Genomic DNA, 20428 nt, shown 5'->3' with positions numbered 1-20428 from the left:
ATGCTATTGAAATAGAATTTGAAGTAGACAAGTAGTATCATGCTGTGTCCAAATATGTTCCTTTATTGCTACAATAGCATTGATGCAAGTATTTGCTAACATATGTAACCACGGTAACATTTTAATGATCGCTAGCATTCTCGTATTAGTTTTACTCATACAAGTTTATTTTTTTTGGTGAAGACTCATACAAGTTTATGATTAAATGTAAATACAAGAACACATTTATGTTGCGTTGTGTGCGATTTGTCACACACAATACTTTTTCCGGTTTAGTTGCTAGTTGCTACGCCTCGTTTCTTGGAGCGCGAATCAACCACTCATGGTAAGATGCCTACACGGCCCAACACGGCTGCACTCGTATACTACACTGTCGGAGATGTACTAGCCAAAGTGCCAGTGAACACAAAACAGCTTGGTGCTTGGTGCTTGCTGCTCCATGCTTCTTTGCCGTTAACATAAATTGTGTCTAAAAAGAGCGTTTAGAAAGTCTGACATTTCATTGCAAGTAGGTAGCAGACCTAAATAAAGTTAGGCAACTAGAATTTGACAAGCCTAAAACTATTACCTCATTTATCTCCAGTTATATAAGAGTATCTCATTTATATAAACAGGACAGTTTTTAAAAAATAACACATAAAATCAGAGGATTGTGATAGATTTAAAGACAATTGCTGCACATTTTGTCAGAAAATTGCTAAGATGTTTTCAACCTTGTGAAAGATCTTTGTATAAGTCGGCTTTAAAAAGATGATTAAAAATTTCCAACCTTTTTTTTTTTTACACTAGCCCGTAACGCCCCATGCAGAAGAATTTCCTGCGACATGTTCATTTTCGAGCGAAACAGAAATACTTGTGGCTGAGTTCTTTGAAGGCAGCACGAGTTTAATGAGGATCTCGCTTACACGCCTTTGAATTCTGATAGGCAAAGTAATGAATGAGGCTTATAGCTTAGTCGAATACTCGAATAGAGGAATGATGCTGAATATTGATAAATTTACCAATGCAAGAGCGAGAGCATATCAAAAAACATCATTATCTATTTTCTTTGAGAAGTAAGGCGATACAAATAGACCAAGTACACTCTCATCTTCATATATAGACCGGGATATTGGATACATTAGATCCAGTATTCGAATCCTCCCCCATTTTAATTGTTGTATAGGCCATTGTGCCTTTACATGACCCGAAAGGGTAGGAGGGTGACCTAAAAAAAAAAGAATTCATTTACACAAGTTAACTTACAATTTGCATAGACCGAAGATCTAACCTGATAGATCTAGTAAATCCTAAACTATGGTGTTAGTACATAAAATGTCAGTAATTGTCCTAAACACACATATTTGACTCTCTATTTAACCCGAAAAAGGGTATATTTACCAGCAGATAGCAGTGACTATATGCTGCATTCCTCCTACCTACAGCTTGAAAAATGTCATTCTTGCTCTCTCGTCTTGAACACTTGTATACTAATGCCGGATGTTGACTTGCAACCAAACAGGAACATGGGTTGATCTCCACTTTTTAGCAACGGACCGATGAGCCAAGCCCCATTGAACCCCACCAGCTCTTTTAAATTTTTTCTTAAACCCAAATGTGCCTGGGCCTAACCATGGGGACAACATCCAAATGGCGGACAGGCGAATTTAAATCATTCTATAACAGCCAATATAGCATAAAGGCTGAGGCTTCCCCACTCCAAAAATTTCCTCCTCCCAGGGATAAAACCCACCAGCTTTGCAATCAACTTCCACACAATTTTAAGAGGAAGATATCAAAAGAGGTTCCACTCAAAGACCCCACAAAGCTTAAATATGCTCCTATCACATGGATATGCAATCCCAAATAGCCAAAATTAAGCACATGAATTGCTCCTTTCTGGGCCACCTCGCCCTAAATTCTCATGGTAAATGAATGGAAGAATCATATGATTATGTTGGGATTTGCCCGTGATTAGCATCCGTAATAGGTGGTTAACCTCAGCATCGCATTATAGCAAGAGGCTAAGCGGAGATATCTGGCATGGACCCACCAGAAAGCGCGATGCACCCCACTGTATTTTTCCAACTCCTGAAATATTGTTAAAACCAGGAATTTCAATGGGGTACTGGTAATCCATAATTATGGAATGATCTGATCCTGCCATCCCATCCAGCAGTTACAATAACCATCCCCCAGGCATTGGAATCAGATCTGCTCTGACAAGTTTTCAGAAATCTGTACTCAGATTTGTGCATTGAAGATGTTAAACTGGGAGAACGGCTTTGGGAGACAAGCTTTTCCTCGGGCCATAATGCGGAACCTTTAGGATGATACAGCTCTAAGAAGAAATCCTGCCTACATGAGAAATGAGGCGGAGAAAAGTAAGGGCGCGAACCATGAGGCAAACCATTAAAAGCACCATCGCGCCACTGAGTTCTGTTGACATCGTTTTGTAGCCCTGGCCAAGGTAGTGCAACAGACGCATTGGAAAGAAACCACTCAGAAGACTTAATCTTCTTTGTCTGTGAAGATTTGGTGTAGTCCTGATCATTACACTTCCAAATATAGACATTGGAGTCTTCAGATGCAGCAACTATATGCTTTCCATCAGCAGTGAAAAATGCTGTGCAGTGAGCACCAGTTCTTCGAAGGCCTGGAGAATAGAAGGGAAAAGAATACAAATCAATTAAGGAACTTATGAACTGTTTTAAAACACTTATAAGTCCTGCCAAAAAACTGGATGTCTAATGAAGAACTCACCCTTGTATTTTCCAATCACATTCACCCCTTGAAGAATCCTAACTTGTGAATCAGCACATGAGATCATCACTTTGTTTGGATCTTGAGGAAAGAACTGCATAGAAGAAACTTTTTAATGAGAACCATGACAGATTATTCCAAACGAATAGAATATACTCTATAATAGAAGGGGAAATTGGTAATAACCAAGAAAGGATGAATACCTGAAAACCAGTTATCCGTTTCCCAGATGATTTCTTCTTATTGTGCAAAAAGATCTGAGCATCTAGCTCCAATTGATTATCTGAAACACAGAAGGGAACACACTTCAACAAATCTCTTTCAAAAACTAAATCCTCCAGACAATACTTTAACCACCTAACGAAAAGACTAAAGTTTCACCACTACATGATTATCAGGAGCGATATACATACTTTGCTTAACTAGCCTATCTTAGACATCCTCTATACCAAAATTAAATCAGTTAAATCAGTAATCGAGTTTCTATTTGAGTTTCTATTTTCAAAATTATTTGTTTATAATTGCACTCATCACACTCTGTGAAAGCAGATATATACAAGTTTCATCATACCCAATGGAATACATTATGATTAGAGTTGCATTTAAAACAGCCTGGACAGGTATCTAGCAACATTTAGTACCTGATATGCTGTAAAAACGGCAACTCCCTGCAATCGACCCAATGATTCCTCCCTGATAAAGGAGCACAATTTATAAGTTTACCTCATTGAAGATCGGTAGCATTTTGAGACTAAAAAATAAGTTTGAAAATATTTCAGACAGCAAACAGACAATGTACCTGGCCATCAGGGCGATAACACACAGCAGTTACTATGTCTTTAGTCTCAGTCCAATTGACAACCTTACAATCAGATATTCCCCAAACGCGAACCTTCCCATCTATTGACCCGCTAATGAAGCAATTGTCATCAACAGGGTTAAACTGAACGCATGTTACTGCATCAAGACCAAATTAACTCAATAAGCAGATGATAAAAATCAAGAGTTGCATAACACAATATATATAACAAGATTCTTGAAAAATTACCATAGTTATTATGTGGAAAGACTCTAAGGCAATGGTCGGTTCCCACTCGCCACAAACGAACAGTTTTATCCACTGATGCTGACAAGAGACACTGCATTTCAAGCAATAGATGTAATTAGACGAGTGTCACAGCAATAAATAAAAAGTATACAATACCTTATATGCAATCACTTACATCATTTTTGGACCATGATAGATCCAATACTTCACTTCTATGGCCTTGAAACGCATGTAATGGCTTCTCCGATATCCGAAACACCTTTGGAGGAAGAACCACACAGGCTGAGTCAGAAGTTTTCTTCAATTTGCCATTTTTCTCTTTATCATGGTTGAGGGGTTTCAATTCAGAATGATGGTTCATTGTAAAGTACACACATGATGGATCCATTTCCGGAATGTCGATCTCATTCGATCTATCATCCTCCACCACTTGCCACACTCGTACAATTCTGTCCTCCCCGGCACTAGCCAAGAATTGCCCATCAGGGCTGAATTTCATTGTCAAAATCGCGCCTTTATGAGCTTGGATGTTCTGGCCATAGTATAGGGCTGAAAGTTCCTTTGACTGTTTCTTTGTTTGATGAACCTTCACTCTCTGAATTCCTCCCCTAGCAGATGAATCACAGTTACATGATTCAGGTTCTCCCTCCATAACACAATTAAAGCTGCGTAATCTGTTCAACCACCATTTCTTCACCTTCTTGGTAGACCCCACTGAACTGCTCATTTCTGTATTCTCAACAGGTGAAAATCCTTCACTCGACGAAGAAGAGCTCAAACTGCCCTCAGACTGATGTGCTCTGACAGTATCATCTGAACGAGATTCGTGGTTTTCAACAACCACATTGCCCTTCAATCCCTCATCTACATTTTCCTTATGAGTCAGATTTCCAGACAGCTCTGTATCATCAAAAGAACAGAATGATACAGGACGCCTGCTCGACGAAAGCTGACACTCAAAACTTCTGTTTCTCAGCTCATTACCATTAACATTTGTAATCCTATCAACCTCAATTTCAGAATCACAACTTTCTTCAGAACAATCACCAGAAAACTTATTATTTACATCAAACCCCAACCAATTAAAGAATTTACTACGACGAGATTCAACACTTTCTGGATTTTGTATCCACACATCAAATTGTGCACTACTGGACACAGAACAACTAGCTTCACGGGAAGAACTCGAACGGAAATCGTTGGCACAATTGGAACCAGAACCGGAACCTGAATCAATAATCTCCTCAAGAGCATCAAAAAACTGGTTTTCACCAGGATCACTGCAAGTATCCATTGTTTGCTTGAGCATAAGCCTCAACCCATCAAACCCTTCCTCAAGTAACCAACTTTATTATATAACCTCGGCAATGTGCAAACTCCTGAATTTCCTCCAAACAAGAAATTCCCAAATGAGCAAAAATTTTATACTATATAAAATTCAGATAATAAAGTAACACTAATTGATTTCTCATAAACAACATATAGACACACAAATTCCAAGACCAGTATTTTTGCACCAATAATATTATATTTGCTCCAAATAAAACAATTCTAGAAATAAGCACAAAAACACAATCAATATTAACAAAGGATCCCGATCCAATAAACTAACTGAACCTGGTCTTTTTGCACCGCAACACTCAACATTTGGAAATGGTCAAATTTCTCAATAATTAAACTTTCAAAAGTTTTAATTTTTAAAATTAAAATTGGAATTGAAATCATATAAACCCTACTTGCATTTTCCAGTAAAATAACCCCTTAGAAAAAATAAAAAAAAATCCATCAACTAAAAACCCTTTAAAAAAACCCATCATCAGAAATTCAAATCAAAGTAATACCCACTTCAAAAATCCTATAATTCAATTGAATTCCACTCAAAAACAACCCAGAAATCAAAATTAATTACATGTGAGCCAGAAATTAAAGGGGGGGGGGGGGGGGGGGGGAAGGAATCTTACAAAAAGATTATGAATTTGCCGAGAAATCAGAGTAGGAAGTAGGTTGATCCAACATTTAGAAGATGAAATTTGGAGCTATCTAGAAACTTGATGGCTCCAGGAAAGAAGAAGAAAGAGCAAACCAAAGCAAAGCATGATACAGAAGAACTACCAGGAAATAGAAAATTATAGTACATGGGAAAAATAAAAAGGAAAATAAATAAGTAATTAAAAAAACTAGAAAATCAGTACTATTTGGAGAAAGGGATTTTTAATTTCCTTTATTTATTTTGGTTTTATATGAGGAAGCTTTTTCTTACCGTAATTTTTTTAGTGAGAGAAAAATGGAGGGTCCAAGAAACAAGAGAGAAAGAGGAAGGTGTGGGTTTTATAAATTACTCGCAACTTTTCCCTACTTAAAAAATAAAAAAAAAAATATATAAAAAAATAACTCCCAAGTAATTTTCCAATTTTATTGCACAACTATTCAATTTGGAAAGGCAATATATTTAACCTCTAGCAAAATTTTGTAAGAAAATTACCACTATTTAAATTATACTCTTTAAAAGTTGTAAACACTTGTATATCTTGTCATGAGATTTTTTTTTTTTTATTATTATTTATTAATGGTATTTAGGTACAACATGTTAAATTTGAAAGTTGAAAATATTAATTTCCCCATCTCGTGAGATATGAAATTCTAACGTATTTTGCGTTTATTCTATTGACATAGAGCGATAATTGACATTAGTATAAACACTATAAAGTGTGCCTAGTTTGACACTTAGCTTTACATTTGTTTGCGTTGTTGTTAGGTAGTTTGCTTATATTGTAGTTTGTATTATTGGTACTTTTCCTTCTATTTCACCGGGAAAAAAAGAGTACATTTTTTATTATTAATTTTAGGTAATCAATATTTCTCTACTTTTTAACTTTGTGTAAATGTATTACTCGTATTATATATTCAAAATTTTCTTTTAAAAAAAACTATGAGTTTGTTTTATCTAACTTAATTTTGTCTTCGATTTAAAAAAAAAAAAAAAAAAAAAAACAAACAAAAAAAACTTAATTTTGTCTTAACTTATATAATTTTACTATTATTTTTTTTATTGTACTGTATCTATTTATTTGTATGTTGAACTTATTTTAATTGAAGTGAGTTAATCAAAACTTTTTAAATTTATTATAAATAAATTAATTTGTTTAGAATAAGTCTAAATTAAATAAACTAAAGAGGACTAACATTACATTGTACAATAAGATCATCTGATTGTGGTAGTACGGAGTATTAATATTTTTTAACAAAAATACATCCATCACTTTAACTCTTTAAGACATGGTATGAAATGGTATCATGATTGGGAAATTTGACGTTGCACACATCACAATTGAATTGCGAATCATCAATGAAATTGGAGAGATAAATCAAAGGTTCTTAAATTTCTTGCTTAAAATTGAGAGCAATTCCAAATGAAGAGTTGGTTGCTCTAGTTTCCTTTTGTGAAGTCTTTGGTAAACAAATTTGACTTTGAATTTCTAAGTTTGGATGGCCTTACTTAATTGGTCAACATACAACACTTCTTGCGGGGACCTAAGTTTCTCACAAATTATAGTCTGAAATTTTCTTTTGCTTTTAAATGTTCACTTTCACCAACCAAATAAAGTTTTATTCATTTTATTTATTTATTTACTTTGTATACAAAAACTACAAATAAAAAAATGGTGTTAACTCTTTTCGAAGTTTTCTTAATTATAATTTTACTTAGGGTTTATTCTGATTTATTGAACTGAGCTGAACTGAACTGATTATTTTATGAGAGAAGAAAATTAGGAATTGAACTGAAAATAAGCTGAAGAGAACAGGCCCTGGTGTAACTAAAAATTCGATATGATTATCAGATCGTCTAGTATTAGAATTAGCAAAATCTCAAAATGTTTTTCAAAAGTATCAAGTTCTCGATCATGCAACATTAAAAGTTAATCGTCATACCTTAATGACCATTTCACTAGTCGGGTAAATCAACACTCTTTACCTATTACCTTAAGAATTGTTTTGTACATCTCCTTATGTAAAAATACCGAAAGAATTGAACATGCTAAGCACACCTAACCATATTGTCATATTGAATCGCATAATTGTAGTGGAGGGGGAGAAATATAGCATGAATTGATGTATGTCCCTTAATTAAAAAGGAACATTTACGCATAATATGGGCCATACAACAAATAATGTACACCATCTTCTAAATTATTGGTTTTCAGTTGAGTTCATGTGCTCATTATGAATTGGTTAGTTGTTCTGAAGAAATTAGCATGTTCATCATTTCCATATTAAATTTTAAATCATTTCCTCGTACATTTTTCCAGTTGATATATTCAAGGATACCATTGGTTTTTTTGGACAAAGTACCCAGCATTTTATGACAATTTGATTGGAAAATGTCAATTTTATAATATATATAATGGTACCTTTTTCTAGTGATCGAATTTATACCATAATTAAGTACATACTAGTAATTGAAGGAAAATAATTCATTGAAATTAATGTAATTGTAACAAGGTCAGCAGATCTAAAAGCTTATGTCTCCAATAGAACCCAACAATATCATAACAATTACAAAGGTTAATTGCTGTCTTTGTTTGCATTTTACATAACAATTTAACTTTAATTAGGTAATGGTCTCTTTTAGTTATTTTTTTCACTTTTTATGATTATGATTTATTACTATTTACTACTTTACTAGTACTAATATTTTCAACCCCTATGATTTATTCTTACCTACTATGTATATGTCTTTAAATTGAGGGATTAGTCTACTGTCTCCTAATTGAGGGATTAGTCTACTGTCTCCTAATTGAGGGATTAGTCTACTAGTAGACTTTTCCACAATTACAAACAACGTTTTTTTTTTACAAAGAAGTTACTATTTTCTTGTGCATCTCCTTATACCCTTATGTTGGGACTAGATTAAGTGTAACTACAATCATTTAGATCATCCTACTTTGGACTTAAGTAAGAAAATCAATAATTATGTCAACTAATTCGCTTATTAATTGCACAATATAAAACTTTCACTAATCGATCATAATAGTTTCTCACTTTCACCGATAATAGCTGTTTTATAAATTACATGTCAAAGTTTTGGACTCCATAAACAATTTGAATATTACTAAATTGTTTTAAAAAAAATGAACACTATATTTCCTCATAAAAAATATTTAAAAAGATGAAGTGATCTTGGGTTAAAAAAGAAGTCGATAATTTGATTTATGGATCAAATCAAGGCTTGATAATTGTGTGGATTTTCCCAAACGAACCCTTCTTAGAAGGAGATGGGTATCTAGCTTCACTACGATGCCTATTTTTTGTTAAACTTTCTTTTACTTTTTGAAGAGCATTATGATGAAAATTAAATTATCTTTAAAAAAAATTGCTAATGTTGGTTATTACTGTAGTTTTAGTGCTAAGTATTACACTCTATTCACCTAATCTTTTTAAAAGAACTTTGATTGCATGTCCACATTATTTGACTATTTTGTCAATATTGGTTCTTCTTTTTCTAATGTATCTAAACATTGATCAGTTTTAACAATAATGCAGAAAAGCTTTTTTGGTGTTGTAATTTTTTTAAAGAAAATATAAGTGTTAGAAACTTAGAACTATTTGAAGCAAAGAAAGGTGGAAGATATCATAATAAATTACTAACTTATTTGTTATCTAGTGGTCTTCCAATATACTCTACAAATTTTTTTTATTTTTTTATTTATTTTTTTTTTTTTGAAAAAAAAAATCTCTACAAAACTTAAACCTTACTACAATTAGTGACATTTCTCTTCTACTTACAACGATAAGTTGATAACAAATTAAATATTTTTGTGTTTCACTAAAGTCAACAAAATATTTTGCACAAGTGTATCATATACAACAAAGTTAGTCATTCCAAATAGCATATGCGTCAACACTCAGCTCGTTATGTATTACTCAGAGTATACAAGATTGACCTCTTATATACACCTCTAATCATCGGCAACTTCTAGCTTATTTATATTGGAGAGCTTTGATTATCCATAACCCACAAGATTAAGATATTCTAAAAATTATTATGCTAGCCATGAATATACTTGGGTGGGACACCTAAGGACTAAGGTCAATTAACCCAACCACTAAGCAACATAAATCAACCCCTTTCCAGGAAACAAACCAAGACATTGTACTTAATTAATTAGATAATCAAACCACCTTATAACTATATAATATGAGATGTATGTCACATGCCCTAAATCTATGTCTCTACCCTACAACAGTACATAAGCAAATAACATTACCTAGAAAAGCTTGAAAAGAAAGACATCTACTTTTTTTAAATCAAACTAAATTTCATTACAAATTTATAATATATGTTTTACTATATAATTTCAAGCACTTTAATCATCCCTTAAATATCACTATCATAGTAATATCCAAAAAAATACTGTCCTTTAAATAGTTTTTGTTGGGGCATTATGAAGAGTGTCACTATCATTGTCTTACAAAACAAGGGTAAAAAATTGTATACGAAAATTAATGGTAAATGTTATAATGTTGTTAGGAAAAAGGCAAAAGGCCAAAAATTTAACAATAACAAATTAACAACCGTGTTAGGAATCATCCAATAATGTTAAAAAGGATTGTCTCCCTCCTGCCCCCTTTAATTATAAATAATTAATGCTTGTTTATTTTGTTTATTTTGTTTCCTGACTTAAATTATAATCAGACAAAAAGTATGCTAATAATGTGGTAGGTGATCAAATAGAGGGAGTGTTGAATTGAAACACCAATGTATTTTAAATTTCAATCGTATGTTATAGCCCTTATAGGCCCCTATACATATAAAGGAAAATGATACGATGAACAACCCATATCGTGAATGGTTGTATGTATATAATGAGATAAAAGTGAAAATATTAAAATTAAATCAAATTAACAGGTTTTTCCCACAAGTTTAATTTACAACTTTAAATATTTTATATAAAATCTACGTGTAGACAATTATTTTTTTTCTCGAAAAATGTATATTATAATTTAAGAATTGTATACATCACCACCAATATAATTGTATAGTGAAGAAAAAAATCTGCATAAGACAATCATTGTATTGGTCAATACATAACGGTGACATTTATACATCACAATAATTTTGTTTAAAACAGTCCCAATTACTAGTAAACACTATACCTAGACTCAATCCTCTGGAATAATAGCTTGTTATTATTTATGTCAATGAACTTTAATATATAAATTCAAATTAATGTATGTTAAGAGTGCAATTTTCTATTGCAATTGAATTATCACATGAGCAAAATGGTCAAACATTATTGTAAACATAATAGTCAACAAATCTTACTAATAATATCATATATGAAATAAATAATAATTCTAGTCCAATATGAGCCGGTCTAAAGAATAAGTATTACTCTGTAATTACTTACTTCGTTTATTAATGGTAAGTTCATTTTATCAATCGTATAAGAAAGTCAATCAATCTAATCCTCGCATCAATTCAACTTGATCTATGAGAAAGTGGTGTCGATCAATTTCTTCACATTCAAAACATCATCACGCACAAAAAGTAAACACAAGCATCTTGTAACCAAAAAAAGTGAGAAAAGAAGTATATGATTTATGATAATAATAGTAGATAAATACATGTTGTGACAAGTAGACATACAAACATTATCCAAATTGTAAGAACCAAGGTAAAAGACACGTGAACCACCTCTATCTTTTTATGCAATTATTTTAATTGTTTAACCATAATAAAATAATATTATATAGCATATGAAATAAAGAGCCAAGTAAAAGAGGTAATATTTTTACGTAACATTTACTCTTGTTACAAGCATATAACTAATTCTATGTATATATGTTTTGTTGATGTCATGGCTTAGGTGCCTTGCAATTTTGCATATTCATCATTTCACGTACATCAACACGTGAGTTCCATATGGTCGGTCTTTACAATAATAATAATTATGAAGTTAGCCAACCTAATTGCTTGTTATGTACGAAGTTTATATATAAAAATATATTAGTATAATACTATTCAATTTTTATGGATTCAAAGGGTAATGGAGTTGGTTTATCAGTTCAACGAATTTAAAAGGCTCAATCTTCATGATCTAAAAACTTATGCTTCCAAATAGACTAACCCAAAAAATAAGGTAAACTTGTTTGAATGAAATTGCAATATATTGGTAAACTATATGTATTGTTGAGGAGGACTTGATGTGGCTTCATATTTGATCTATGTGTCGATGAGTAGATAAATTTATTAACCGATCCATAGTATTATACTATGAAATATGACTAGTCATCACATACTATATTTTGCGATTTTGGATTTTTGTTGAGGTAATGGCCACGTTTGTTCTAATTAATAAATTATAATTAGGTCAAATAATGTAAGACTACATGACAGAAAAGTAGTCTAACTACATACAAATTAAAACCATCATGGTCAAATAAATTTGGTAATATATGATCTTATCCATCAAGTGTATATGTAAGTCATCTTTCTTCTTAAATATAGAAAACTTATTACTTCCAACTCAAATGTAAGTGTGTTATTCTCTTAACAAGATTCCAAAATCCTTGTTAAAAATAAATAAATAAATAAATAAAAATCCTGATATGGTATTGTATTAAGTACATGCAGAGAAAAGAAATTTAAACTATACAATTAACTTAATAATATTTTTGAGGGAATAATTAAATAAATAATTAAAAACCCCAAATATGGCATTTCTTAATTATTATCTTAAAATTATAATAATCACACATAAATTAAATCTTATTAACAAATTAAAAAAATGTATGAACGATGAAGGAAAGTTAGGAAAATGAGAAAGGGAGAGGAAGCTAGCTGATAAATCGCTCATATTAGAGACATATAACCTCAAAATCAGCCTGTAATTACAATTAACTTACGTTTAAGTACTTTCCACATAAAATAAAATAATCTCGGAAAATATTTATAGAAAGTAAACTTTTAATTTAATCATCAAGGCTTTGTTTATTTGGATTTTAACAATTAGAAAATGCCAATTGTTTGATGCCCTGAGTTGTAATATATTCTAAAGTGGATTTCCTATTAATTTATTTATGAATGAAATGAATATTATACAATAAATTGGAGTTTGGGTTGCCTGTTAATTAAGCAACAAATCTTACCCACGCTCAACCCATGATCCTAGCTAAGGCCTTAATGATATAACCCATCATTTACAGATAATTAATTACATATCATAGATTGCATGCATGGAATGTTTTATTCCATTTGCTATAAATAGAACCAGATTCTCCTTATAGTTGACTTATTTTTCTAAATTTTTTATTTCAACTTTGATCTTATATATACATACCTATAACATATATAAATATAAATGGTTGTTGGGTCATCAAATCTATAATTTTACTTCCAATCACAATTTGAAAGCTCAAGAATCAATGCAATATGTATTTATCAACGTAGAGGTAGTTACCAAACTCTTATTTGTATTTGTATGCATGATTCTTTTGAGACTCAATACAGTGAATATGAAAATACTTTGATGATTGCATAGTTATAATGTTATATATTTCTAATCATTATGGTGCATAGATTTAGGATCCGTTTTTTTTTTTTTTTTTTTAGTATCATTAACTAAAGTAGTTGATATCTAATCAAATATATAATAAGTTTGTAATATATTTCAAATTCGATAATTTTACATGTATAATTGGTTTTATCTTATGCATGGTACAACTAAAACTATTTATTTGTCGATGTGCATGTAATAATTCGATCGTGAATCAGTTGTAGCCTTTGTAGAAGGAACATCTTCATATCAACGTACACAATGTAGCCCGATAGTATAATATTTCAATAACAACGAACGAACATGACTACATGAAAGCTCATAAACCAATATCAATGCAACTTAAGCAGCCAAATATATATAATGTAAATATCAATGCAACTTATAATTAACTAACACAAAGACAATATTAGAATAATTTTTTAGACTTAATTCACTGCATATATAATCAACAATAATGCATGTTATATAATGGCATATAATTAATCAAGAAAAATGAAAGATATTTACCCTATAACCTAAGAAGTCATCAAATTCAATTTTTGAATCCATAGGTTTAGAGAAAACCAGGGTATAATGTATAATTAAAATTTAATTAGGTTAGCAGCAAAATATAAACAGAGACAGTGCATCTCTTTTGACACATGCACCCCTTATAAATTGGTTGTGTTTGTCTCCTAAATATATTCCTTAATCATTTCGTAGACTATAATGCTGCCGACATTATGAAGTTGCTATCACAGTAATTATTTTCATTCGTACGTGTTAATATAACTTGTTATTGTTACTTTAAACGCTGATTTTCCTATTCATCATTATGGAACTCATTAATCCACGTACATACCTTTCTTCTTCTAATTCATGGCGTAATTAGTGATTTAAATTGATGATGTTGCCATTGTTTTTGTCACATAATTTTCTGTGGCCAACTTGTCAAACTTTTGACACATATTACGTATATTAGTTGAAAGTTAGATTAATTATATTTTATTTGAATTACTTTAATTTTTTTTTTTTTTTGGACCAAAGGGACCATATAATAACTAATAGTACCTATATTCAAAGTTCAAACACTACCTCTGTTTTTGTAACTTAATTATACTCATCTAATTTTCACTTATTTGAACTTATTAACAGGACTCATTAACTACACATGAATCATAACAGTTATAAATTTAACTTTGATAGCTTTATTTTTCTAAACTTAATTAACCTCGATACAAACCACTGGCGGATCTAGGGGGTTACATAGAGTTACAGCTGTATCCCCATTCTGCCAAAAAAAAAAAGTCTGTTAAGAAAAGAGACCTCCTTTATCAAAGAGGTGGTCTCTTAGGTTCTATTATGTAGTTAGTTATTCAGCTCGCCTTTTTGTGTAACATCAAAGAGATCGCCAACTTAAAAAACAGGTCTCTTAGCCTCTTTGTTGATAATTTTAATTTTTCCAGCAGGAGATTAGTATTTTTTCAATCAAACAGACCTGTTGTTCCAGATAATAGGTCTCTTAGATAATCTCTTTTTTTCTTTCCCAAGCATATTTAGTTACTCAATAATAAGACTTATCGTCGGAGGATGGGATGTATTGTACACGCCATTAGTAATACAAAGTAAAATGATTTATGACTTATTAATTCAAAATTTAGTTAGGAAAAAATTATTGCAATTTACATTATTTTGTAAATTTTTTTTATCGAAATTCATTTCGTACCCCCATTTTACAAATCCTGGATCCGCCACTGATACAAACTACTTGAATTTCATATTACTCGTAGATTGAAAGTTCGTGTTGTAAAGTTGTTACTTGTTAGTGACAAATATACGAGTAGTACAATAGTTATTTTCGAGGTATGGATATATTTTACAGATAAAACTTATAGTGTTATCTTACACCTACATTTAGAATAACTTTAGTTTTTATGCAACTTCTTCAATTTTACAGATACACAGTATAGTTACACACAATCACACATAAACGGTTAATTACTGTATATTTTGGGCTAATTCTTCTTGGGCCAAGTCATAAGTACTGTATTAAATGCCACTTAATAAGCGGCGCCGAAGTTTTAAAGCCCGGTGCAAAATTCTAATCTCCCAATAGTTTGGGCTCAAAATGTGTAAATTTTATCAGTGGGTCCCAATTTGTTTGGTTAGTTGTTCACATTTTAGACCTAATTTGTTCAATGTTTCAGTTTCAGTTTCATTTTTCTTACGAGTATTGACTATTTAAAGGAGGCATCACTTAATTTGTTCACTTACAAGTTACAACCTTACAAGTATAATATGTACATCTTGGCCATTTTTTTGGTCTAAAAAAAGGCACGTATGTTAGTTTAAATTATATTCACGACCTGTTGAAAAATGATGTATGTAATCATTGAATTATATGTTATTTCACGTTTTGGTTGCTATTATAAAGCATTATAAATTTACGTCTGGTCCCAACAACCCTTATTGCGTTGTACCCCTCCCTTTTAGGTCTCAACCCTTCCTTTCCTCCCTTAAAATTTCCCTAACTAAATTGATAGGATAGATTATCATTATCTTGTTACAAAAGTTCAATGCATTTAGACGTGGACAATGTATGTAAGGAGTTTATAAAGAGTATTTTCTTTTATAACTAGTACTTGCAATATAAACAATAGAGAAAATGGACAATTTTCATGTAAGGTCTTAATCAATCAGCATTAAGGTAGCTAAGGTGGCTTATGTTTGTGAGTAGTTTGGACTAGTTTCAAACTTATTAACATTGAAGTATTGATTAATCTTTATTATGCAAAGGTGTGAGCGTAGAAATACTTTTAATTTATATGTCTTTGTCCCGAAAAAAACACAAATGTGTGACAGAAGGGTATAAAAACTATAAATTTCTATTGGTGCATAGAAACAAAAGATAAGGCAATATATATATATATATATATATATATATATATATATATATATATATATATATATATATATATATATATATATATATATATATATATAAATGTAGTGATATGTTAAAAGTTTAAGACATGCTTTTAGTGTGCAATCTACTTTTTTGTGAAGACAACATGAATAATGGAAAATGATATATATATCCACTAGCTTGTTGCTTTAGCTCCAACACTCTATTACAAAAATAACTTTTCAAAATTTTATCTTGAAATTAAAAATTAGGCTATTTAAAGTATTGTTTGGAGATAAGGAGCACAAAACAAATGTAAGCCTTAACTATATATGATGACCTATTTGAGTTTTAAAACTTATTAATAACGCGATCTAACATAAATTAAAAATACAAGAAATGGTTTTTTAACCTACAATCAACCATCGCAATTGGGGGTGATATAGTTAGGAGACAGTTCTAGTGTTATACCAAACAAGCTAGTGTTCAACTATTTTTAGTACATGAACTAAAAACTTGGCTCAAAAAAAAAAAAAAAAAAAAAGGTCACACAAAAACTAGTAAGTACACACCGATATTCCCCTTTGATTACTTCAAGGAAATACCTTATATTTTATTAAAAAAAAAAAAAAAAAAACCTTATGAGTTCAAGTAGAAATTTGCATGAATTATAGGATTACCATAATTGGTCACAACAAAAGAGAGAATTACAAATAAATTTGTATGTACTCGTATGTAATATTATCAATACACATATTATTTGATAGATTTTATAGATAATAGTGCTACCTATATGAAGTATCTAACATTCTAAGTTGTAACAAAGAAAGAAACAAAAATTTGGACGGCTTATGTAAAATAAAACTATTATATATTTATAAATATAGTACTATCTATGATATGTATATTTGATTGATTGATATCTAAAGTACGTACCACGGCCTAATAAGGATAGAAAGAGAATAGGAGGTTGATATTTGATAATGAGAGTGAAAAGGTTGTAGTAGTGGAAGATGGATATTATTGGGGCATTATTTTCCACCAAACAAATTTGCTTGATAATAATGGTGTCCTTTTTTTATTTTTCACAATTTTTGTAATTTTTATTTTTTATTTTTGAGTGTGTGTTTGTGTGTGTGATGGTTGCGTTACACTGCAAAATGTTTTTATTGCAATCAGAAGAAGTCCCCCCATTTTACAATGTCCACTATCACTACTTATTAATCTCCCTTTGTCTTCAAGTATGTACAAATTGGTCATAAAATTTTACATTTACTACTACTATAATTATTATTTATCTAACATGTAATATTTTGTGGCTACTTGTGTAAGTTCACTTGATATGTATAACTTGGCCGCTTCGAGGGAGCAAGTGTGTGCTCTTTACCACCTTTTGTTTGTTGTCGGGAATCTGAGTTCAATTTTAAATCTTATTGTTGTTACAGATAACAAGAGAGTGACCATTTTGCATCATGACTATTTCCAGCTAATTTGCTCATTTGTAACTCTTGTCATCTTTCTAGATTGAATTTGCGTATGGTTGAGAAATAATTTTGATCTTGTCGTGCCTACACTCCTTACTAAACATACATATACTCGAATGTACATTAACAATCATGCATGTATTAATTAGCTAGGATATCAAATAAATATATATACAAATTTGAATGAGCAACCAAAAACTTAAGAGAAATTAAGAATTGTGCAAATTGTGACCTGTGAGTATGCGAGTGCCATCGCCACCATGCAATGAAATCAAAACAATGATTGGACTGTCACAATGATCATAAAGTAGAAAAATTATTAACAATAACATACTCGATCGGTAGAAAGCTTAATTGATTTTTGTATGGGTAGCTAAGTAGTAACATAGTAGATCTTAGCGGACTGAAATTTTTTACAAGTCAATTCGATTTGAGGTAAGATTCTGATCCCCAACTCAAAGTGTCTCTAAATGATTATGATCCCATAATCTTGTGAATGTGAGGTTCAAAATTTTCCACTAAACCTAATATTGATTGGTAATTATATTTTCTTAAACTCTCAGAAAATGACACGTATTCCATAAAAATTAGCGTAGCTACGACTTTACGAGTATGTAGTCGAGTACTCAGAGTCGATCAATTTTATATTTGACATTAAATCTTGTTTACCGCACGATTCTTTCATATAAAAAAACATTGACAACGATGTCTCAAACTTGCTTGTTGTCAATCTTGTCATGGAATTAGATTTGTGTAAATGCTAACTAGTGGTTGAGAAATTGAGATAAATGCCAAAAAAAATGCGAGTAAAATATAGATAGAGGTGGCTAATTAAGCACGCTAACTTATTGGTAGAAGCAGGAGACCAATAGGTATGGTAGGAAAGAATACTGTTTCATATTCCACAAGACAAATAAAAAAAAAAAAACACAGCCTGTTATTATTTATTTTAAAAAATGGATCGAATACAATTTTGTGGCTCAGATAGTCAGATGATGATACATGGAATGATGGAATAATAATAATAATACATTGGATAATTTCATAAAATTGTCTACTCAATAAAACTAGCACTTTCAGAAAATATATACTTCTATATTACATGAATACTTATATTTATCGGATATTAATCATATTATTGTGACCTACTCATTTCTCTAAAGACTGATTGATAATGATTTATCCGATTTAGCACTTCCATATTAGTATATGGTGTCAATTTCTCTATTCTTTTTGCGCCATCCATGTTATTCGATCTGATTGGTTAGGAAGACTTCTACTTTGTATTTTTTTTTTTTAATTTCAAATTACACCTTCAAAAGAGGATTTACGATATGAAGAGCTGATATCAACAATTGCTGAATTTCGTTGATCAAACTTTATTGCGGACGGCCAAATATGCTCAATGTCACCAAACCTTGACATATGGCTATAAATTGACTTAAAAATAGCAAGGTGTACAATATAATTGATTCTCCATATTTGTGCTCTATACTTTAAATTATAGCAATACCTAATGCATATCCTGTCCTTGATGAGTACGTACAATAATTGTGCAAAGTCCTTTGTGTTAGGGTCATCTCACAATGAAAGCGGGTGCCACTGCCCGAATAATGGAATTAGTTTTGTATTCCAATTAATTTTTGGAAATTTTGTCTAGAACTACCCTAAATATAGGGTCATTTGTGAACAACTACCCGTTTTTTTTATTTGTTAAGAACTACCCAAAAGTTAAGAAAAGTTTGGGTAACACTACCCATTAACGTTTTCCGTCCAAAAAAACGTTAATGGAGTCCACTTTTTCACTTTTCCCACTTAATTAACTCCCCTAATTACCTTCTCTCTTTTCCCTAATTAACTTCTCCTAAACCCTAGAAATTAAAACTCCCAAATTTAGACATCCTATCAATTACAATGGCCAATTAGACATCCTACCAACTGCAATGACCAATTAGTAATTAAAATGCAATTGAATTCAATCTCAAAGTCAAAATAACTGAAACCTAGAACTCAATTGAACCCCTAAACCCTAGAAATCAAAACCCCCAAATTTATTTGAACCCATAAACCCTAATCCGAATCCCTAATTTACACCCTAATTATGTTAATTGTGTTCAATTAAAACTTGTATACAAATACAATAAACAATGAATTAAAAGGAAAGTGTGAAACATTACTTGAATAATTGAGAATTTGTGTTCAATTGATTGAGTATAATCTTTTGGATTATTGAGTGAGAATGGAGGGGAAGTTAATTAGGAGGAGAGAGAAGGTAATTAGGGGAGTTAATTAAGTGGGAAAAGTGAAAAAGTGGGCCCAATAACGTTTTAATTGGACAGAAAACGTTAATGGGTAGTGTTACCCAAGCGTTTTGTAACTTGTGGGTAGTTCTAAACAAATAAAAAAAAAAGGGTAGCTGTTCACAAATGACCCTATCTTTAGGGTAGTTCTAGACAAAATTTCCTTAATTTCTTCCTTTAACTAATTAAAAATACTGACAAATAAATGATAAGTGCTGCCATATTTGACAATAGTTTAAGCCACTCTTAATTTATACTCCCTAAATAAATTTAAACACGTAAACTGATAAAAATAAATATACTTCGTAAATAAATGATTAATAATAGTAACCTTTGGCCAACTCGATCAAAAAGTTAACCTAGTGATTGAACATTTGAACTCCATGGATTGATTTTAATTTAAAACTTTA

At 31.1% G+C, this 20428-nt stretch overlaps 1 protein-coding gene across 1 annotated transcript; it reads right to left on the bottom strand.

The window, feature by feature from the left end:
• Window positions 1–899: 899 nt before the first annotated feature.
• On the bottom strand, window positions 900–6069 carry LOC145562684 (WD repeat-containing protein YMR102C-like). The gene is made up of 8 exons (XM_081623052.1): window positions 5752–6069; window positions 3966–5169; window positions 3791–3881; window positions 3542–3699; window positions 3384–3435; window positions 2946–3025; window positions 2743–2836; window positions 900–2635 (listed from the first exon to the last, which is right to left on the bottom strand). Exons 2-8 carry the CDS (start codon window positions 5097–5099, stop codon window positions 2097–2099), a joined length of 2148 nt encoding a protein of 715 aa, XP_081479178.1. The 5' UTR covers window positions 5100–5169; window positions 5752–6069; the 3' UTR covers window positions 900–2096.
• Window positions 6070–20428: the final 14359 nt, after the last annotated feature.

Source organism: Chenopodium album, chromosome 10 (genome assembly GCF_948465745.1).
Source record: "Chenopodium album chromosome 10, dcCheAlbu1.1, whole genome shotgun sequence".
NCBI classification, from domain to species: Eukaryota; Viridiplantae; Streptophyta; class Magnoliopsida; order Caryophyllales; family Amaranthaceae; genus Chenopodium; species Chenopodium album.
Note: the sequence above shows the minus strand (reverse complement) of the source record. Positions and strands in the feature narration are given on the sequence as shown.

Bases quoted from the DNA above. Each gene is read 5' to 3' on its own strand.
- LOC145562684 (XM_081623052.1), bottom strand. From the start codon at position 5,099: ATGCTCAAGCAAACAATGGATACTTGCAGTGATCCTGGTGAAAACCAG. The intron at 3,700-3,790 runs GTAATTTTTCAA...GTCTTGATGCAG, and splicing joins CTTTCCACATAATAACTATG to TAACATGCGTTCAGTTTAAC. The intron at 2,837-2,945 runs GTATTCATCCTT...TCTTCTATGCAG, and splicing joins AACGGATAACTGGTTTTCAG to TTCTTTCCTCAAGATCCAAA.